Source organism: Platichthys flesus, chromosome 4 (assembly GCF_949316205.1).
Source record: "Platichthys flesus chromosome 4, fPlaFle2.1, whole genome shotgun sequence".
NCBI lineage: Eukaryota > Metazoa > Chordata > Actinopteri > Pleuronectiformes > Pleuronectidae > Platichthys > Platichthys flesus.
Genome location: NC_084948.1, coordinates 26,197,620 through 26,221,149, shown reverse-complemented (window position 1 = coordinate 26,221,149; position 23,530 = coordinate 26,197,620). Strand labels below are relative to the sequence as shown.

The 23,530-nt window shown below is 44.9% G+C and overlaps 1 protein-coding gene across 2 annotated transcripts in view; it reads right to left on the bottom strand.

The window, feature by feature from the left end:
- Nucleotides 1-18,294, bottom strand: part of nova2 (NOVA alternative splicing regulator 2) — a 62,949-nt gene extending 44,655 nt beyond the window's left edge. The window contains exons 1-3 of one of the 2 annotated variants that reach the window (XM_062385201.1): nt 17,341-18,294; nt 14,867-14,935; nt 2,278-2,421 (exon numbers count right to left, since the gene is read on the bottom strand). In XM_062385201.1, coding sequence (XP_062241185.1) covers nt 2,278-2,421; nt 14,867-14,935; nt 17,341-17,497 — 370 coding nt within the window. In that variant the 5' untranslated portion in view covers nt 17,498-18,294. The remainder of the gene's footprint in view (nt 1-2,277; nt 2,422-14,866; nt 14,936-17,340) is intronic. The other variant, XM_062385202.1, reaches the window with a different exon arrangement.
- Nucleotides 18,295-23,530: the final 5,236 nt, after the last annotated feature.

Sequence of the window (23,530 nt, the reverse complement as noted above, 5' to 3'; positions counted from 1 at the left end):
TCACGCTGTGATTGGCTCGAGGGGCCAGCGGTTACATCAGACACTCAACAGGCGCTGCGACAACACTGGGAAGTCGCTGGGAGTTTAACTGGAGGTGGGATTCTTCAGTGGGACTGCTGGTGCTTGGTTTTTTTTCAGAGAGCCGGCTTCTTACAAGAACTCTGGAGAAGAATGTGCATCATAGCATCCTCACTGAGGTTCCACTTTGGAGGATTATTAAAGATGATCTGGATTCTTACTTATCCAAAATATGATGATTTATAAACAACGCTGAAATACAATTTAAAATCCAAACACATAGGAAAATAGCAGCCCATGGGAATTGCATTTTTGGTAATAGTATAAAATCAACTTAAAGAAAACGAGTCATTGAAAAAAATGGATTTATGTCAGAAGTACTCAAAATGCTCTACAAATTTATTCCCACTCAAAATAACTAAGTTATACTTCAATAATTTACATTTGAGTTATGTTAAATTATTGATAATTATTGATAATTAGTGGCCTCAACTTTTTTGGAGAATTAATTTAATGTAACTTACTTAATTTAGTAAGATGTACTGTCAGGTTTTACAGTGTAGGGAAAAGATGGGAATGGACCACAGCTGGAGGAGGTGATGTGTTGACGAGTGTCAGGATCAGACTCGATCATGTAAATAAGATTATTCTTTGAGAAACTGGCGTAACAAATCATAACAGGTCAAAAGTCACAGACCGACAACTCACTGCATATTTCAACTGATTTTATTCTCCAGCAAGATTTAGCTCGAGTGGGTTAAAAAAAACTTTAAGCCTTTAATTTAATTTGTTTCCCAAAAACGTCCGAGCAAAGCACGAGTAATGATTTCATGGATGTTCTGGTGACTCTGAGCTGCTGGTCGGGGTCACTGGGAGATTGTGGTCTGGGTGGAATCATGAGAAAAGTCGTCTTTACTGGGTTTTCACACAAACTGCCTTCGTTCACTGAACCCATGCAGAGACTGTGTGGACTGAACACAACAACAGAGTCACTGTGCCTCCTCCACAGTTTACAACACAACATTGTGTCCTGCTAAAACATATTTAGTAAAGTGTGTACATGTTGTCTGCAGCAGACCGGGTTGTGTTTGCAGCACATTCACACACATGAGCATGCTGCTCTTGGATTTCATCTCTCAAACAAACAACCAGAGCACTGGACGCACAGCAGGACACACGCACACACACACAGACACACACACACACACACACACACAGTCATGTGTCATCAGGGCAGAATTAAGAGTTTAGACAAATACAATTTCACCTCTGATGCGGAAACTCTGACCCCCGACTGTGTGAGTGTGTGTGTGAGTGTGTGTGCAACATAAACCAAGCCACGGCCCCTCTGTCCCTGAGGACTCACAATTACACAACACAAATTTAGGAGCATAAACACAAACAAACACACACACACACAACATAGACTCAATAAACATATTCCACAGTGTGAAACTGGCTCTGATTCTCAATGTCAGTGAATAACGACAAGCAGCAGGTCATTGGTTCCAAACTCACTTAAACACCAACAGCAGTAAACAACTTCTCACTGCGCCTATACTTTTCTGTGTGTGTGTGTGGTTGTGTGTGTGTGTGTGTGTGTGTCTGTTTGAACGTTATGAAAAATTGATGGATGAAGTCTGAGATAATGAAAAGCTTCCTTAATGGGTCGAAACACTTTGCTCTGATCCATCTGTTCATCCCAACAAACTCCCCCCATCCTTCATTTCCTGTCTGAGGACGGATGGATAGAGACAGCTGTTCTGTTTACCTCTCTTTCATCCATCCATCATCCATCCATCATCCATCCTTCGGGGAAACTTCACCCTTTTCTAACTCAAACTCATTCTGAATTCATCTGGTATTTGTGAACATATTTGATATATAATGGTGAATAGTTGTAAAAAATTATATACATGATTAGTCAAATTTAGATTCAAATCATAAAACAAATTAAACTATATTAGAATTATTTTACATTGTGGACGGTCTCTTGTTTAATGTAAAATAATATCTTGTTTTTATTTCTTAGCCGTATTTGTTGCTTGTGTGATTTGATTTGATTTGGAGATGAAAATTAACAGGTTTGCTGTAACCACGTGTCTAAGGATGAAGTTTTCCTTTGTTTACATCAGTTTCTGCATCCATCATCATCATCATCACCATCATCATCATCATCATCATCATCATCATCATCATCATCATCATCATCATCATCATCAGCAGCAGCAGCAGCAGTAGAGGAGGAGGAAGTCTTACCCGGGTAGAAGTCTTTGGATTTGGACAGTTTGATGGTGGCTCCAGTCTCTTTCTGCAGCTGGACGATGGTCTGGCCTCCCTTCCCGATGATGGAACCCGCCGCATAGCTGGGAATCAAGACCTTCAGGAAGTACTCGCCTTCCTCTGCAGCAGGAAACAGGAAACAGGAAGTCAGAGAGAGAGCCACTGCAGCACAGGTTCTGTTAACTTCAGATAAAGCTGGAGGAGAGACACATTCAGTCCTTTGGCCTCATGCCTGCCCTTCGGTTTCAGTTATGAGACTTTGCATCAAAGGCAAATAAATAGGAAGGTGCCGAGGCGTCATGTGGCTCGTGCACGGTGAAGTGGAGGCAGAGTGTTTGTCAGTAATCACAGACAGAACTGACAGATCAGATGTGAGCTGGTTCTGCATCACTACACCATATAGCTCCTCTCCCCCCCACACAACCCCCCCGCCCCTCCTCCTCCCTCGCTGACCACCGTCCCAAACTCGCCCAATCACATCAAACAGTGACTGATATCCATGACAACTAATTATTGCCATAATCTGATGATTTCACGTCGCCGCTATCTCTCCGCTTTCTCCGCACGTCCATTTATGCCCCCCCCCCCCTAAACGCTCTCGCCAGCAGATTGGTTCTGATCTAATTTTGGCGTCGGGCTCGAGGAATCGCCTGGTGGGGGGGGGGGAGGAACACGGTGCTCCTCGCTGCCACTGTTAAAACCAATCAGATTCAACCGACGCTTGTGGATGAGGCGCGTGTCAATGCATAACACCACGTGCACAACCTCACACACACACACACACACACACACGTGCACACCATCACACACACACGTGCCCTAAATAGCAGGTGCAGATAGGATCCCATTTTGAGGATTTTAAAGCTTCAACAAATTAAACCAAAAGAATCTGCTTGAAAAAGATGTTTAAATTCAAGAGGGAAAAGATTTGTTGTGTTTAAATCACGAATGGAATTAGTTTCATTATGTTTCCTGTAATATCTTAAAAAAAAAAATGCCACTACTTTCTAAAATCTATAATTCAAGTACTTAAGACGATTTATAACTCCACAGAACATCTATAATCTCTTTAGTTTTCTGTTAAATTTACATAATTCTATAGAAATAATATAAAAGAAAAGGCTCCACAGTTCCCAACACATTGTCTCTGCCTCCCTCCCTCCTATCATCCTCCACGTTGGATAATCCAGGACATGTAACCTCAGGAGGCAGATTAAAATAGGATTATTATTACAGGGGCACAGTCTCTTCTAGAGGGGGGGGGGGGGGGGGGGGGGGGCGCCTTGAAACACCAGTGTTCTCCGTCTGCTACAGACGAACAACTGACGACAGGGAGCGGTGAACATGCACGTGAATTAAACTAATGAAATAACAGAATATCCTGCAGTGGACAGAACGAGTCAAACCAGAGGGAAGAGGAGTGATGCAGGAGTTTGTTCAAATGAGTTTCATTGAATTGAAAATCTATTTAAAGTCATTCTTTCCCATTAGATCCCTTTAACACTCGTGTTGCTTCATAACAACGAGGTGTTTGTGACACGTCGCTATAAATACATTTAGAAAGTGAGCGTGTCTGCGCCCTCAGGTGTTTCCAGTGATTCTGCTTCGATCAGACGGTGCAGACGTCGGGTGGAGAGACGCTCGGAGTTTGTTCAGGTGTCCACAGGGAGACGGAGGAGGTCTGGACTCAGCCACAGAGACATGAGACCACGTCTGACAAGAGACCACTCCTGACTGGATTCAAAACGTCTGAGGAGAAGTCAGCAGCTTCTGGAGCTCAGTTTAAACATGAGGAGAATTCTTCAGATGAAGTTGTGCTGTCAAATTAAAAGCCCACGTTGTTTGGTATTTGTTTGTTTGCTAACATTTGAAATTATATTCAACTCCAAACTTTGGCTGGTGAGTTTTGTCCGTTTGTTTTCTTGGCGTTTTTTCATATTCTTAAGCAGCAAAGCTCTGAATTATCGGAGTTTTCAGTGGAATCCAGGTTTCCCAGTTATAATGAGGACTTTCATGTTGATATAAACATCATGTTCAAGTCAGAAACCGGTGATTAGTGGTAATCGAAGTGAGCAGGAGCTGGATCCCCGACACGTGGAGCTTTTTAATGATCTGTAAAAAGATCTGTAAAATAAACGTAACATTCAAAATCAAAACAAGCTGCAAACCCGTTTTAATTTGAAGCTTCTAAACGAAATGCATCAAATTCTGAATTAAACTTCTCGTCTTTCGTTGCTTATAAACTTTTGCCCTGTGCACCAAGACAGCTCAGATGATCCGATGGTGTTTGAGGAGTGTTTGGTTCTGGGTGGGCTCGGCGCTCATCTCCGAGAGCTCAGCAGAGTGGCAGCACAGGAAACCCGACACCCCCCCCGCCTTGCCTCGGCTCAGCCGGTGATGAAATACAAACTGCAGGAGCTCCAGCTTGGACGAGGAGGAGAGACAAACCAACCTGCCCTCAGCTCGAGTAGAACAAGATTCAACCTCCTCTGTTCAAAGCGTTGATCTGAACCTGCTGCTGTGCATCAGAGGGCAGAGTGTGTTCAACTAAAGTTTGTCTCCTCTGTCCTCTGAAGGTCCAACTGTCCTTCTATCTACTCATCATCTGCTCTGCTTGATCCTTCTCCTGGTCCTAGGCCGATGGAGAGTGAAGGAAACTCATCTCCTCCACCAAGAAGGTTGTGTCCTCATTGTGTTTTTTGTCTTTTAGCAGGATTACGTTAAAGCTGCAAAACTTTGTAGAGAGAGAAACTTTGTTCTATATTTTCTTTTTAAACTGAGATAGGAACGATTATAAATGCAGTGGAATCGCAGAAATGTTTCTATGAACAAGGTCTCAAAGAGCAATATGGTGATGACATGGTGGAGGTATGTGCTCTTCAAGTGGAACCATCTAATCTGAACTTCCTTGTACTGGTTTCCTCCCTTTGGCTTCATTTCAGCTGGAGACAGTTTGACTTGTCTGAGATCTGTTGCAGAAGCTTGATGTCAAACTTCAGCTCGTCTACTACATTCTTTATTTTTATTATTTAACTCTATTTTAAAACAATTATTCTCATAAAAACTGTGAGTCTATCTTTATATATTTATTTTAGTGACACCAATAAATAAAAACAACGGTGACGTCATGTTTGTCGAGTTCTTCTCTCACAGAAGCACCTGGTTTGTGAGTTTGAAATCACAACTCGTGGTCGTGGCCTGAAACTGTCTGTCTCCTCCTCACTACCTCTCCTTCCTCTCCCCTCCTTCCTTCCTCATTTCCTTTCCTCTCCCCTCCTTCCCTCTCTGTGCTGCAGTGACCCACTTTAACTACGGAGCCTTGGACTGACCTGCTTTAGATAGAGGCTAGCTAATTATAACCAGCACATATTAATAAGGCTGGGGAATTGGTAAATACGACACACACACACACACACACAGACATATGCACTGACACAAAAGCTGCACAAAACAGACTCACAAACACCTCCTCCGCAAACAGAACATTTTCTACGTCTCACAAACAAGCCTACACACCTTGACAACGTGACTCATCACGGACATGAGAGGATGTAATGAGTGACTCATGCTCATCACTTGAATCTGTTGCATGGTAACCCTGTGGTATCGGCCTGTTATTTATATATCTCATGAATTTAACCCGCAACAAACTTCACAGCAGAACAGCTCTTCTTTATTCCCCCTCGTTTTCCTGATCAACCACTTCTCACTGAGGACACGCTCTGTGCACGCGGTGCTGAATATCCATAACTTCAGTTTGACATATGACGAAGCCGTTACAGAACAAACTGGATGCAGATGTTGGAGCTCGACGAGGCGGTGAGACTCGTCGGCCTCATTAAACTGAGCTGCAGAGCTGCTTCTCAACAGGGTTATGTAACGCACAGTGATCTACACTTTGAAAATGAAGCTTTTAGCAGGTTTTCAAAACGGCCGTGACTCAATTTTTATAAATATGCACCAACTTTATGTATATATATAAATATAATAAAAGCTGCGCTGCACTCGAGCCTCGTCCTCCCACACCGCTCCATCCTGAACGAGTCTGTTTACGCAGGAGTTTTATCAACATTCCTCAGTTTTATCAAATCTCTCAGGTCGTTTTTTAAAAGTCTTTCCACACACGAGGCAGGAAAGTTTGAGAAAGTAAAAAAGCTTTTGAGGTGTGACGTTAAAGATCCACTTGAATATCTGAGATACATTCGTAGCAACTCCCCTCAACTCGGCCCGGTTCTGAAGGACGGGATGTTTTGGGCTTTTTAAAGCTTTGTCTTAAGGAACCGGCTACATGGACGAGAGATGAGTGTAGAGGTTAATGAGCTCTGCCCCTATAGAATAAATAAAAATGTGGGTTCTGAGAGTCAAAAGAGAATCTTATTTATAAAAATATATAATAATACAAACAAGAATCAAAACAAATCTAAATTAGGTTCTTAATATAGAATAATAATATTTGTGAGTCTATAGATTCCTGCTCATACCCTGCAAATTATCACAGATGAGAAAATGGTAACAGTTCCTAAATCAAACTGAATAAACTGACAAACAGCACGACTTGATTTCTTTTCCAGTTTTGCGATCGCCAGGTCTCATTAATCGACTTGTCACAGTCACACATCCTAATTGTGTGTAATCATCAACACCGTCCCTTCAGCGGGTCGTCCCGACACCGAGGGGCCCAGGTGAAGCTCCTGCACGCCCTTCTATCTGAGCAGCATCAATAGCCTCGTGCTCCTTGAGCCTCGTCTGACCTCAGAATCCGATAGAGGTCACGCATCGCTCGCCCACGCACTGCTCCCTCTCTCAGCTTAGCAAATTAAAGAAGGCGATTTGTGAAAAACGTCTGCACCGTGGGCGTTGGAGCGAAGACGTCTCGGGGAGATTTTAAAGCGTTCAGACACGAAAGTCCTCGTTTCACTGATGAACTACAAACTTCAGAAGATGATGGAACATCCAGAGGTCGACTCAGAGACACTGAGACTCTCTGGAAACCAGAGTTTCCAATAAAACTCTGGTTCCAGGACGAGTGTTGAGAGAAGATTAGACTCTTTGTTCTCTGCTGCTATTCTCTGCACTTGTTGATACGAAGCTTCATCATCACAGATCCAGAGGCTCACCCCCCCCCCCTCCCCGCTGACAACTTAATGAGCATGTAAACCTTCAGTCCAAATAGGAACAAGAAAAACACCATAATTATAGACGAGGTGATTGTTGCGGATTAGTTCTCACTGAACGGGGCGGGGGGGAAGGGGGGGGGGGGATTTATTAAAGATACAGCAGCAGTAACGTCATGAGAAACGTCAAGAGAAACTCCAGACCAGTGATCCAGCTACAGATATGTTCTTTGTTTGGTTTTGAAACTTTGTTTAAATACTTCTGTTGAAGAAACTTCTTCCTCTTTAAACCTTTCTGATGAAGTCTAGTTTATATATTTGGCAGATTTCTGTGCGTCATGATGACAAGAAATATAAAAAAATACTTTTAGAGGGTTCATTTCAGAAGAATATGAAGAATATGAAGCATCTGGTTGAGTAATACTTAAGTAAAAGTTTTAAAAATAATGAAATACTTAACTCTAGGCTCATCAGCTTCACATTATCATAAGTATGAGGACTTTGAAAATATTGTGCAGTTTTTTCTTTTTCTCAAAATACACAACTTCATCCTCGAGATCGCAGAATTAATATTTTCTCCAAATTGAAAAACTACAGTTTCTGAACGACATAAAAATCCAAATTTATATAATTCAGACCCACATTCCTCACGATTTCCAAAATGGCTGCCAGAGGTCACACCACTATGTCACAGACGACCTTCACCTGGTTTATAACACCATGTGAGTCCGGTGGTCTGATTCCTCCACCAGTGGCTTCTCTCACTCCCGGCTGCAAGATGCTTAAACGCCACTTTAATGTCATGTTTATTTTATTCCAGTTTATTTATATGTGTTTTTGAGCAAAGTGCTTCTGCTGAATACTTTTGCGGCGTCTTAGTTTTCCCAGCTGATGTGAAGTGGCAGGTTTCCAGGAGTCCCATCAAGCCCCAACACAACACGGCGCTCCCACAACACAAACCACAACACAAACCACAAACACACTGAGGAAATTCTGGGATCGAGACTAAAAAGGGGGATTACGAGTTCAGACCCCGGCTACTACTGTGTGGGGCAGGTAATGGAGCGTGCATGTGTGTGTGTGTGAGTGTGTGTATGTGCAGCTGAGTAAGTACAGGGTTCCCTATTGGCTGCTGTGATGAGTGTCTTTGTTTTCACTCCTCTAAGAAACACACTGGTCTGTAAATCCCTGCAGCTCCAACACACAGGAAGTTCACACGTTTCCGTTTGGATGACAGAAGGATATTTCTGTGCATCTGCTTTGTCAATGGTGTGTGTGTGTGTGTGCGTTTGTGCGTTTGTGTGAACTTGTTACATCTTTGTGAGGACATTTTTGGCTGCTCCTCAGTTCTTCTAAGGGCTGTTGGAGGATTAAGTTTTAGGGTTAAAATTACAGCCGCTAACATCTGGCTCTTGTCTGCAATGGGAAGGGACACAACCAGGGTTTTAATCGGATCCGATCGGCGGAGATGGAAACGTGACCCCCGGCTGAAGGTGCTGATTTGGCGAGAGGGTGGGGGGGGCACAGCGGGAGAATAACACAACCTCCGCTGGCAACGGGAGAGGAAGTGTAAACCTTCTTTAGACGAGTTTAATAGTGTTAAGAAAAACGATAAATGTACAATAGTGCGAGTGTGTGTGTTGTAATAAAAATGTGGCCGACCCACCACTCCCATAACGTTTGAGAGCTGGCAAGGTCAGAGTGTGTGTCAGAGAGTGTACTGTGTGTGTGTGTGTGTGTGTTCAAAACTAAAATCTTCATAAAACTGTGTGTGTTCATCCCCAAGTCTCAGTGGGTCAAGGGGGTGGGGGCCATTGTTGACGTTGGAGACACGGAGGTCGTTCACAATAAATAATCTAACGTCCTCCACAACAGAACTGGACGAGTAAACAGTCCAATCTGTTGCTACGGCCCCCCCGGACCCGCCAGGCCCAGAATAGGCTCTTCATGCTGGGGGATTGGAGGCTCAAATCCTGAGATCTGGTGTCCCCGAGCCGGCAGGGGTTGAGGGGTTGAGGGGTTGAGGGGTTGGCGGCGGCGAGAAGGGGGGGGGGGAATCACGGATCCCTTCTCGTGTTCTGTTACTTGGACTTCACATGCATGACTCTTCAACACGCCACGTTTTAGTTTATCATACTATGAATGAATCACAGCCTGCCTCCAACGACTGCTCATGCTCTGTGAGGTTCTGATGTCAAATAGCTGAAGAACTGGATGTGAACCAGTGATTAATAATTTAAATGAGAATGGAAATAAAGATTAATTTGGAGTTTTACAGTCCAACAATATTCTAAATGCTCGAATCAAAGCTCATTTCCATTATATTCTTTAATCTAAATATCTACGAGAGAGCCCATGGAAAATCTGTGGGATAATGAGAGATACAAAATAGAGGGATTCATTCTAAAAATACCACGGCCTGATTGTATTAATGTGTGTGTGTGTGTGTGTGTGTGTGTGTGTGTGTGTGTGTGTGTGTGTGTGTTCGTACTGTTGTGCAACTCTTCTTCTCCCCTGTGAGACCCGACGACATGAGGAGTCTGAGTTGTAGCGGCGTGAGTCTTTGGCGGATGACGGGGGTCGGGCTGCTCTGGTATGGAGCTCTGGGACCTTGGAAAATATTCATCTCCCCTAAGCAGGGAGAGTTAAGGGGGGGGGGGGGGCAGGCTTTGTCTAACACAGCCCCCTCAGACCTGTGCTCTTTTGTTGAGGGGTTACACACACACACACACACACAAACACACACACAAGTAAAGCTCTCCAGCAGTGGGGCTCTGACCAGCTGTCTTTAGCCTGAAAGATGGCCGTCGTCACTCATACCCACAGAGATCAGGAGGAGAAGCTCTCTCTCTCTCTCTCTCTCCCTCGTGCTGCTCGCCCCTCGATTCCCGTGTCACCCATTCAATTTAGATCTGACATTTTAGGAGATGACTGTCGCCGTGCGGAGGCGGCTCTGATTTCTCCATCACTGGATTTAGACGTCGCACGCAGCCGCCGCGAAACTCCTTAAAATACCTCCGACCGGAATCGAGCATTTGGAGAAGAACTGTGTGATTAAATGATGAATCAACATTTTGAAAGGTCGATTTCATGTTAATGTTTTAATCAGTGTAACTAAAATCAATTTTTCCCTTAATGGAATCAAATCAGCATCTAAGGCACCGTTTTGTTTTTATTGCCAGAAACAATTTTCTTATTGTTGCTGCTTCTTTGGGGGAAAATATTTGGTAATTTAAGACGTTTCAATTCAGAAATAACGATCGGGTCTTTGTTCAAGATTAAATAACAAGTGGCTCCTTTTATCTGGAAAAAATATATGTAAAAAGAAATGAACGTCCCGATCTGTTCATCATAAACAAAACCTAACGGAGGGAATCTGTGAGAAGACAACACAGGCGTTCGCTTTGAATAGAGGTTTAGTGAGAGCCAATCAAAATCCTGCATACGGACACGATCCCCATCATCAGGCTGTGTGCGTAGAAATCGGAGCGGACACGGCGGCTAAGCTAACAAAGATACCCGAAGCCGCCGCCTCCTTTCTCTCCCTTCTGTGTGTGTGTGTGTGTGTGTGTGTGTGTGTGTGTGTGTGTGTGTGTGTGTGTGTGTGTGTGTTTGTGTGTGTGTGGGTGTGTGAGAACCGGTGTGTATTGTTCATGGACCAAGGCTATTTCCGAGGAGGGGGCCCAGGCGTCCTCGCTGCATCGGCCCTTTCATCGCTCTCTCATCCATATTCATCACCACCCTGCTCTCTTCACCTATCAGAGACCAGCTAGCTGTGACTGGCGTCCCGCTCCACCAATCGCACGCTTCCCTTTGTGGGAACATTCCCACCTCCCGGGCGCCTTCACCCCACCCAGTACAACGGCTTCTTTTTTTTACTTTGACGCAGTGGCTTTAAAAAAAAAAAAAAAAAAAAAAAAAGAAAGCTAGAGAGACAGGAGAGGGTGGAGGAGGAGAACGAGAGTCGCGGCGGCTGCGAATCGATCGGCAGCCTCGGAAACGGTTTGCCGAGCCAGAGTCGTCAATGGCGGGGCTGAAACAAGCCGAAGGGGGGGAGGGCGGAGGAGGAGATGATGGGGGGGGGGGGGGGGGGGGCGAGGGTGCAGGAGGACAGGAAGAGAAGGAGGGTGAAGTCGTGATGGTCTGAAGAAGAGCAGGATTAGTATGGACGAGGAGGAGAGGAAGAGGACGGAGGAGGGAGAGAGGGAGCAGCCGAGAGGCGCTCCGGCTCGCGGGTGTAGTGAACAGGCGTGTCGCAGAGGGAACGCCGTGTTCGCCATGAGGCCACAGGACGGGGGGGAAATGTCACGCCATCTTTTTCACCAAAACAACGTCTAACGTCAAAGGTTCAATGTACGAACAATACAAATTAAGATTTAGGGAGGAACCATCCCACACAAAAAATTCAAAAAATGTATTTCCTGTATTTCAACGTATTCATTTTTGTCGTCTGGTGTTTTGTGTTCCGAGCTGAACGTTGTGATTCGTCCTCCTCGAGCCGACTGTCAATCAATGTGAGGACGACAGCTCGCGTCTGTGTGGACGTCCCGAAAAACTGAGATCAATAGCATCAAAGGGCCGGTGTCACACAGCCACGGCTCAATACACAGCGAGCAAGCATGTGCGTGTGTGTGTGTGTGTGTGTGTGCGTCTCTGTGTGTGTGTTGGGTTTGTTTGTGCATGTGCCTCCATCTGCGGCACAGTACATCACCGACACACACCTTCATCTTCCTCATTAAACTCCATCCCTGCTTTTTGCAACATCGACTCTCAGAGAGAAAACACAAAGATAACTACGTAACACACACAGACACAAACACACACACACAGACACACACACACAACTGCTATAGTCCCCTAACGTTGCTTGGCAAGGGCATCTCAAGGCCCCCCCTCCTCCTTCCCAACACCGACTTGCCAGTCAATCCATTTACTAAATGAATGTATTATATCTTACAGACAGGAGAAGAGAGGAGAGCAGAGGAGGGAGGAGGGAGGAGGGAGGAGGGAGGAGGGAGGAGGGAGGAGGGAGGGAAGATGAAGAGGGAGAGGAGAGAAGATGAGGAAAGAGAGAAGAGATGAGAAGGGAGGGGGAAGAAGGAGAGAAGATGAAGAAGGAGAGACGAGGAGGAGGGAGGAGGTCTCCAGTCAGTGATGAAAGGACTGAGAGGTCAGCTAACTTCTCCCTGCCTGTTTCAACCTGGAGGCGTTCCCGCCCACACGTTCACTTTCTGACCACCTACATGAAAATCAAAACACAAAACTACAAAATAAAGCTCCAGCGCATTTGGTCCGAGCTTACATAAGACTTCTTAATGACTTATACAATCTGCTTCTACCCTGAAAGCTGCTTTTTGTTTTGAATCCACTGCTGGAATCCGAGGCTGCTGGTAGATACCACAGAGTGAGGATGGGTTTTATAAACAAGGATCTGACCAGAGTGTAAAACTAAAATGAACACGCCATCACTACACAAGAGACACGGGTCGTCAATGCTTATTACCACTCATTGTTACAATTCTTTGTTAGGCGGCCTCTAGTGGCAGCAGTTATTATGACGGGAGCAACAGAAGAGGTCAGGTGACGTGGTGTAAAGGACGACGTAGCTCTAACCTGAAATATGTAGGCTGTCAATCTTCAGCCGAACTACGAGTTTTATCTAAACCTAACCACGTACATTTTGTTTTGTATTTTAACCTTAACAAACAAAAACAAATGTCCACCTGCAGCTAGTACACTTATATTAACAAACAGGAATTATTATAAACTCTCAGGAAGTAAGACGAGACGACATTATGCAGACGACTCAGTGATTTATGTTTACGTGTTTTAAATCCTGACTCCAGTGACCTTTACTTAAAAAAAAAAACACACACATGTATTTTGTGTATAAAACAATAACAGTGTGGAAATAGTCTGAATATTTTCAGCTTTAAAATTAAACTATTTTAAAAGTTGATGTATCTCTACCCTAAAGTCACGAGGGTTTAATTTACTACTTCATCATTCATCACATCTCCTTTTTACTAGAATCATAAATATCCTCATATCATGAATCTTTTACTAGATCATGTAAAAGCATGAACTCAAAACCAAACTTCGCACTATTCAGATTTTCTTACGTTGATTCTTCACGTTGTTCCACATATAGAAAAACCCAGAGCCCTTATTGGCCGACAGCAGCAGATCCTTGAATTATGAATTAAAGATTTGAACTGGTCCAGTCAATCAGGATCAAGTCCGGCTTTTGAAAGTGATCTAAGTTTAAACATCTGAAACTAAGACTCAAATATTAACAATGAGCTCATCAAGGGTCTCTGATCATTTATGTACATGATTAGAAAGGAAATCTGAATTCCTTTAATACCGCGGAGAACCCCCCGCTGGGCTGGGGTGAGGGGCTGGGGGGGGGGGGGCAGAGATAAGAATGGGTTTGGGACCTGCGGATTAGAGGGGGGGGGGGGGGGGACTCTGTGAACAGCAGCCACTGCAGCTACTCATTGATCTTTTTGTCTTTAAGACCTTCGGCTGTTTACTAGATGTGGTCGTGATTTATGACCTGCAGGGTTACAGCGTGTCGCTCAGCGTCTGACAGCTGACCAGCACTGACCGCTTTACACCCACACACACACACACACAGACACACACACACACACACACACACACACACCAGCCAGAAGCTCGGTGGAAAAATTCCCAGTCCCATCTTTTTCTGGTCAGCTTTGAATTAAATATCTCCTCTCGCTTCTCATTCACGCAGCAGATCTGATCCACGTGAATGGAAAACAATCGGCCCACGCGAGGCTCCTTACATCTGGATTTATTTCTGAGCTGCAGCTGCTGGTTCAAAAAAAATAAAAAATCCACATGATCTAAAAACTATTCGGGCCTGAAAAGCTGTTTCTTTCGTTCTTGGTTCAATCAACCTGTGAAAAAGTGTTAACATGTTAACGAGTCGTGAGACTTTCACTCACCAGCAGCTGCACAGTGCACACTGCAGCCAGCACATACATCACAATGAACATTTCAACAATACACCAGCAGTCGTAAACCCCCGGCGCTTTGATGGTTATGGCAAGCATGAGGTCAAAGGTCATCAGGACTCCCCTGTGCAGTAATGTTTGGTACCATGACAAAAGAAACACTGGATTTGTATAAAAAAGCATGAGAATGGATGTCATGGAGCTGAAAACGCACAATATATATACACAATATCAGCATGCAACAGTCATGAGGAGAGTATGAGGGTGTTACATGTTATTTTAAATTCCTATTTAGATGTCAGACCCTGATTTTGGTTTAGATTTGGCTGTGCAGAAATGTGTCCTTGAGGAAGACAACATGTGCGTATGTGTGTTATCACTGCCGGAGCAGTCCTGCATCGAAGAAGGTTACAGTAAAGATTCAAAAAAAAAAAACAGCAAGAAGATCAAAATCGAAGTCTCTCTTACCATGAGTCTCAGTTTCTTGGAGAGGGAATACAATGCCTTCAGTTTCAAATAGGGGCTGCAGGAAGGCCACTACAGAGAGAGGAAGCACAGGGGTGGGGAGTGTGTGGCGTCAGCTAATCACACAGAGACACAACCAGTAGCATGATCTCTTCTATTCTAGTTAAAATATATATACAGCTTCATCTATAGACACTCCATAGTGAATATAAACTGTTTCTGCATCTTAGTGGTTCAGTAAAAAGACTAATTTAGACTGAAACTGGTTAATTCAAGTTATATAATATGAGATTAAACGAAACATTATTATAAAAAACAGAAGTCATTGCAGAGATTTTAACCCGAATCCTGCGACCAAGCTCTGATTCCTCTGTTGTTTTGCTAAAGGGGCAGTAGGGAGTGTGTGTGTTTGTTTGTGTGTCTGTGTGTGTGTGTGTGTGTGTGTGTGTGTGTGTCTATCAGTGTGAGTGCAACTTTTAAACCATCATCAGCCTGATGCTGCTGGCTGAGGGACTGTTGACCCGGTGGCAGTGCGGCCGTCCTCTGTCTGAGTAAAAGCCTGCTCGACCACGCTCCTCCTCCTCCTCCTCCTCCTCTTCCTCCTCCTCTTCCTCCTCCTCCTCCTCCTCCCAACCTTTTCATTTGTCTAAATGGACGAGCGGCCTGACGGCTACGCAGGCAGGGGGCCATGTTTTTATTTTTTTTGTCCATACAGCGCTGAGCAGGAGCCTTTGGTTCTCCGAGCGCTGCGTGGATTTATTTTAACTGGAAACCTGTCTCCATGTGTTTATTACACTGGACTCGTCTGTGGTGTTTCCTGTTGGGGGCTGAGGAGACTGCTAGAAAGGACTGTCCCATTCTTGACCGTCACGGCTGAGAAGACGTCCCCACGAAAAACTGATATTTACATAAAGATAAAAAACGTATCGATCCTCAATCGTCACACGAAACGTTTCTGTTTTACAGCTTAGAGACGGAAATGTGACCAACTCAGTTTGAACAGACTCATTATTCTGAGCATTGTGTTCATATCAGATCTGATCCTGCTCCTCACCTCTGCACTGAAATCTGATTGTACTTACATATTTTAATCCATAGACTGGACTTTATTATACTTTGAAAATTAAATCAGAATTGACCTTAATATCACCAATAATTGCTCTTTCAAATTTTAACTAAAACAAAATTAATTGTGTCATTGAAAAGTTTCAAAAGTCTCATTAGGGCTATAAACTGTTAAAGAGACTTTTAGTCCTTTAAAGATTTAAATAATGAGCTCAAATATAAATATTTTAACATAAAAACAGTCAAATTTAACCAATTTCAGCAAGTGACTTCAAATTAAACAATATTACTGATCCGAGTATTATTAGCAGGATAACTAAGATCTGTTTTATTTATTATTCTTTTTAAATATTGCAGTTCCCTCTCTTCAACCTCACTTGTTATTGACATATTCGTGGAACATGAATCCAGACAGTCAGATTTAGTCTGCACTAACAGGTTGGATTATTGACCTCATTCTAAACACTGAAGCATTTTAAAACATAAGGATATAAAAATATCCGCTGAATGCACGTGCGTGTGACACATGCACAGGAGTGTTGTGTGTCCAAATGTCCATGATGGGGTGCATGGCCAGGATCGGCTCCTGATGGGTGATGGGAATGCTTGGCGCATGACAGCATGTAAACAAAAACCAAATATGGTGATTGCCATGGAAACATATTCATATTTCATGATTTCATTTGATGGGACAATTTAGAGGAATAAGAATAATCATCGTTCTCTCGTATCTGCAAAGCATAAATACACAAGGCAGTGACATTTACTGCAATAGTAACACAACAGAGGCACTGTCGCATTAATGTGTGCGGCTCTGGATCTCCCCCCCACACCCTTGTTCTCTCCGGCTCGCCACGGGCCTGCTGTTAATACGCGTCCGCTTGTTTATCCGCCCGTGTCTGCTAATTGTACACAAAGCGGCGATGGTGGCTGATGTGTGAGATTATCACAAGGTCATCGGTCGGCGGGATGAGAGCCCGCGACATGCACCAGCCCGATCTGCCGTTCCTACTTGTTTACATCCTCCCGGCGGCTCCAGCATGGCCGCGGCGGCTGCGCGTAAAATCTCATAAAGACGCAATTTGGAGTTTTTAAAAAAAGGGAAAACGTTGGATTCTGCTGCCGGGAAAGCGGCAGGATGTGCGCGAGGGGAACCGGCGCTTCCCTCCAAATCCCCCCTCATTGTTTCCCGAGGCCTGTGTTTATCTCAACGCACGATGTAAAAATATCTATCTCACATTACTTATAAAAAATAAATATCGCGCAAACTATGTTTCTACTGTTATTTGGATGCAGATCCGTGCGCGTGTGGCGGAGAGGTGCCGCCGCGTCGGATCAACCTGCCTCCGGAGCAACATTCACCCTCAACCCCGAACATCAGCTCCCCGCATCCCCATCGCTGCAGCTCTTACCTCCCGTGTTCGTGCGCTTGGTGCTGCTGGCCTCCGTGGGGGTCTCCAGGGGTCGTTTGCGTGAGTCCGGCGGGTCCGACTCCATGTGTGGCTGCTGATTGTGATGGAGAGGATTTGAGAAAATCCCGTTTTGCTGTACTGCTCCGCCGGCCATCATTTTCGAGCTTTCTCTTGGATGCTTGGGCTGCGTGTGCGTTTAAATCCCCCCTTCTCCGTGGCGTTCTTCTTCTTTTTTTTACGCAGCGCAGCCGTGCAGTGCAGATGAGTCCTTGGAGGAGGCGAACGCGATTTAGGGAATTGGAAAAATACGCCTGTTTCCTGACGGAGGAAGGTTAGCTGCGCGTTTCTCCGCGGTGCGCCGTGCGTGCAGAGATGCTGCGCAGGGACAGAAAGCGGCGGATGATCGACTCAAAGTGGGAGGAAAAGAAAAATCCCAACCCCGTGCAGCTGGAGAATCTTCCGGGCCAAATACAAAACGTGCAAAAGACGCGTCAATCTTCCATCAAGCTTCGGATATGCGTGGTTAGGATATGCGTGTCATTCCGCTGCAGCCGGGGAAAAGAGCGTACTCATGTCAGGCGGCGGAGGATGGTGGCGCTCCTCTGCAACAGCAGCGAAACGGAACAATAAATAAAACAAAACTCCACCACAAAGAGACGATGAGGAGGAGGGGAGGGGGGAGACGAAGGAAGACGGGAAAAGGTCGATGAAGGAATCAGAGGAGCCTCGACACACAAAAAAAGAAAGGTATCCGATGCGCAATTTGGCACGCTTGGTAATTCTGGTCTTGTCCGGCGTGCGATCGTGGAGACACCCGGTTGGGGGTGACGGGAGCTGGGCGAGGACGGTCCGGGGACGCAGAGAAAGACACGGGTTTATCCTGCTCGTCCTCTCGGTGAAGATGCTGCAGAGTCTTCTCGGTCAGAGCATCACTTCTCTCACTGGCTGCTGGAGGGAGCGGCTGACGTCACAGGGCCGCACGGTGCCTTCACGGGACGCGCGTAACACTCGGGTTTCCCACGTGTTTGAGGAGAAAGTGCGACCCGAGCTCTGCGTGTGCGTTATAGTGCAAATAGGACCCCAAATAACCACACCAGGGTTTGCGTGGCGCGATGTGGACTAAACGTGATATCGTGATGTTTATATAATTGATAATAACCTCGAATAAATGTCACATTATTGTTTATTTTAACAAAAATCACATGAAGATTAATTATGAGCTTCAACTTCAACGCAAAGCCATTTTATTGACATATTGCTCATATCAATTTTTATCTAGTAGATTCTCAAAAACACATTTATTAAGTGATTCACAAAAGACACAAACAAGTTTACAGAAAAAATAACTGGAAAAAAAGAAAAATCCAAAGTTTGAGCAAGAACAACCATTGAAATAATAAAGGTATGATCAGGGCGATTGGGAGCCAAGAAGAAAGAGAGACCAAGACAAACACAATAAAAAGAAATACAAATTAAAAGGTTGTGAAAATGCAGAACACAACATAATATAGAAGCCGAATTTGAATATGTAAATATAAAGTAAAGTAAATTAAGCAAACAACAATGTAAATATAAGCTTCAAGTGAAAGTCGACCTGAGCAATAGACTATCGCAATATTTATGTATAGCCATTATGAAAGTTTAATATATTTATTGGATATAAATACATGTGTTAGCACAGCGACACAGTCTAACACATAATTGCTTGTTTTTTCAAATGTCTCACTTAAAATAAAATAAAATAAATAGTTATTAAACAATATAGATGTTCGATGTATCACCAAAGTGAAAGATCGATGAATCTAACATTTCATTGAGTAAAGAGGATTCGTCTGCCAAGGCCCAACAGTCGCCTCAAATTTAACCCACTTGTAAATGACGCACGTATCAGTTCCCTAAACGTTATTCGTCTTATCTGTTATTCTTCTCAATCGGTGGAAAAACACCATTTTGCAAAACTAAATTCCTGCACCGACACCGAAATAACTGAGTTCTTCCCCCAAACCAATCAAATCCTTCCACCAAGTTCTGCAGAATCCGCTCTTTTATGTCGCTGACAAACTCACAAACAGACAACACAACCTCTCTGGAGACAGATAGACCAAGAGGACTCACAACGTGAGATAAATCCCGGCTTCCTGTTCAGCCTGTAGGGGGCACTCACACGAGCACCAGCTTAAGCTTTCCCATTTCCCACGACCCGTGAAGGCGTCTTGAGAGAGAAAGCCAGAGAACCAGAGGGAGAGAGAGTGAGAGAGAGAGAGCGAGAGGGGGGGGGTAGAGAGAAAGGCTATTGGCCGAAGACATAACGAACAGCACTCGGGTCCACTCGCCGGGGGAGTCACGTGACGGAGGAGGATGCGGGACTTTGCTCCGGTAGCGTCGCGGCAGATGCAATTAGGTCTGAAGGGGAAGATGAAGGTCCCGCTGCGGCCGAGTGGCGGTCTGGATCCGGCGTGTGTCTGGACCTGAGGGCCTGGAACCCACCTGGAACCCACCTGGACCTCACCTGCAACCCCCCCCCCCCCCCCCCCCTGACAGCGCGAGGAGGAGGAGGAGGATCTGCCTTTTCTCGTTAAAGCCATTTTCTTTTACATTTCCAATTAACACTTTTATTTGTGGGTGTGTGTCTCCGAAAGGTTCAGATCCCACAGATGATTATTCACTTTCCAAAGCACGTGACAAACCGCGATGACCCCGAGGCCGCACCCCCCCCCCCCTCCCCACACACACACACACAAACACACACACCTGTCCACCTGCACTAGCAACACTACACGTTAAGATGATGAGCACGATGTCACTATACACACTACAACGGAGGATGCGTGAAAGCTGAGCGCCCGCCCCCGCCGCCCCCCCCCGGCTTCTGCGTGACCCACCTGTGTGTGCTGCGCCTGACATCTCTGCGTCGCTGTGCCTGGATGTGAAGAGGGATCCTCCACCACTGTGCTGTCTGAGAGAGCTGTACCCGCCTCAGCTTTCCCTCTCCCTCTCTCTCTCTCTCACACACACACACATACACTCACACGTTTGCCATACTCTCTCACACACACACACTCCGAGAGACACGCACACACACGCGCGCGCGCACACACTCACAAATACCTTCTACTCCCTCTCTCCTCCTCTGTCCAGTGGCGTACAGATGCAGTGCGCCCTCGGTGCCTCTTGTAGATTGTAGTCAAGGTGACATTGTGCAGCCTGTGTACGCACGCACACGCACGCACGCAAACACACGCAAACACACACAGACACACACAGAGAGAGAGCAGCTACCTCACACCATTTCACATCGCCATGAGAAACGCACCGTTGAGCCAGGTTGCTCTGGAAATACGTGGCACATCGGAGGCAGATGGATTGGGAGCTGCGGTGTGAAGCGGATCCTGCAGCAGCGGAGGATGGGGGGTGGGGGGGAGGCCTGCCACCACCTCTGCACGAGCTGCAGGGAGGAGAGGGGAGAGCACAGCCGCACCGATGGGGATGGATGCACGTGCTTATTGTACGTTTGGAGCACAAACACAGAAATCGTGTGGAGGAAGACGTGTGAGGGTCTGGAGCAGCCGAGCGGCCACACTGCAGCAGCAGCAGCATATGGAAAAAGTGAAGTCGCCCCATAAGCAGTAAAACACACAGGCTAGCAGCATTCTTCGACTTTTATTAGCCTGGGCCCAAGAGCAGATGTTAGTGAAATGGTTTTTAAGAGATTTGGTTCCGCAAACTCCTGTTCGGCTTTGGACGCTGACCCCAAACTCGTTCAGCAGCTTGCAGTCGCCTCGAGTTATTCTGGATCTGAAGAGACGAGCACTGGTCACAGACACAGCTCAGTTTTTCCCACTATGTAATAAGTGCAACAGTGGATGTTATTCAGAGCTGCACACTGGGTCAGAGGGAGATTTTTCCAGGGATGGATTTGTTCATTTTTCAAAGTGATTGTGGGATCGTCAGTTTTTTCTGGGATGAGAAATGTTTGGTCGTGAGTCAAAAGCACAAAATAAAGAAGACGAGCTTCAGCGTCAAGTTTGAATGAAGCTTCTTAGATTTGAGCTGGTGCACAAAGAACGAGCAGTGAGTCCTTCCTGTTTGGATCCTGTCAGACTGCAAAGATGGAGGGAAGGGTGTTGGGGTGGGTTTCTGACACTGGGTCGAATCCGACTGCAGCCAAATCAAACCAGGTAAAGTCAGCTGTGGGGCTCACAAAGGTTTGGCCTCTGCTGCCACCTGCTGCTCATCTGTGGAACAGCAGCACACAGTCTTAGGTTAAACTGTTTTCTTCCTCTCTTGGATTTAACATCAGTTGATACTGGCTCATTACAGATATACTGGTTTGTTTTCAGATGTCCACAGAACTGCTGTATGTTTATTACTCAGATTTCCAGTTGGGCTTGGAATCATTAAAAAGGGGGAATTCTTCAGGGTCAGTGCAGATTGGTGGAGCAGCAACCACAGCAAACAAATAGACTCACGACTCAGGTCGAGCTGAACCAAATCACACAAACTCATATATATCAGTCCCCTTAATATGCCGGATTTTGATTGGTCCAGATCCGTTAATTATTTCCTTCAACATTTTGAAACAAACGTCCTATTTCGCAACGTTAAAGACAGAATGTCCTGGATTAAAAGGGGTTTTCATTTGGCTCAGGTCCCATCATTCCAACAAGTTTACTGTTTTCCTGGGAATATACATGTAAACCAATGGACGGGGGGGAAAACAGAGGTAGTAACTCTTCTAATGAACACATCAACATGCAAGTATTGTTTTAGGACAGATTTAAAGACTGGTACGTTGTTAAAATTGTACTCTTACCGAATATTCACAGTTTTCTTTCAGCTCCGACCATGTGCCCTCACTGCACCTTTCAGGTTTACAAATCTCAATGTGAAAAAAAAAGAAACCGATCTTGTCCATGTCCAGTGTTTTGTCAACAGCATCTACTCACAGTGCAGGTGAAGGAACCGTCCGTCCCCTCCCACTCCTCAGATCGATGGTGAAGTCGATGAAGAGGAGGAGGCTGATGACTGAGAGATCGAGACGAGGCAGAGGCGACGTGTTCCTCTTTAATTCTGTTGTTACAAACGTCCATCATGTCGTGAAACTGATTTATGACTGAAACCAACTCGACCTGACCTGACTGCAACCGAGGAAACTCGATTATAACTGTTATATCTACTGCTACTAAAACACATATTTATATAGCTACTAGTGTCATACAGCTTCCCTGATTGTTTGACTCCAGATATTTTCCAAACAAAGGGAGTTATGATTAAATTCTATATTATCTGGGTTTCTGCAGGTTTCTAAAGTTAAATTTAAGACTTTTTAAGACGACCACAAATTAAATTTAACACCATATATCCAGTGTGACTGATATGAGGGACAATCAGAGTCCCACTTCTTTAAAATTGAATTAAAGGTAAAATAGGTGAATAGAAAATATGCCTTTAACAAAGTAAGGACAGGGACAGGAGGTGTCCTCAGTCTTTCCCACAGCCGAGCCGAGGACAAACAGATCTGCTATATCATGGTGTAGTTTGTAGTTTTATTAGAATGATCTGCATCACTGACAAAGAACTACAACATGGACACATCGCAAACTACATGTGCCGAAAGCATTTGTCTTAAAAAGAATTAAACTATTATTCAAACATCATCTTTTAAAAAAAACATTTTAAGGCCAAATTTCAGATTTCAGACAACGGAAAACCTGATTATTCAACATCTTAAAAGTGCAAATGTTCCAGTGGATATTTATTATTCATAAGGGACCAACTTCAGCCAAATACCAACAAGGTAATAAAAACAAGTCTCCTTCACTTCTCATAAACAAATTATTATGAGATTTCAGTGGCTCCTGTAAAAATACAAAATGAATGCAGTTGGAACTCCATCATCTTGAAATCTTACATTTTGAAAAGTTCTGTTGCCTCTGGATGATGCACATTAGTATGTAAGTGTGAGTGTGATGGTAATTTTGGACAGATGGTGTGTGTGTGTGTATGGGGGCGGGGGGGCGGCTGGGTGAAAGCTCATCATTCCCCTGCCTCTGCTGGAGCTTTATGAGCTTTCCCATAAATCTACACCATTCTCTGCAAGCTGTCAATAAAACACAGCTCTGTGCTATTGTGTATGTCTGTGTGTGTCTGTGTGTGTCTGTGTGTGTGTCTGGACATCATTTACATGTTT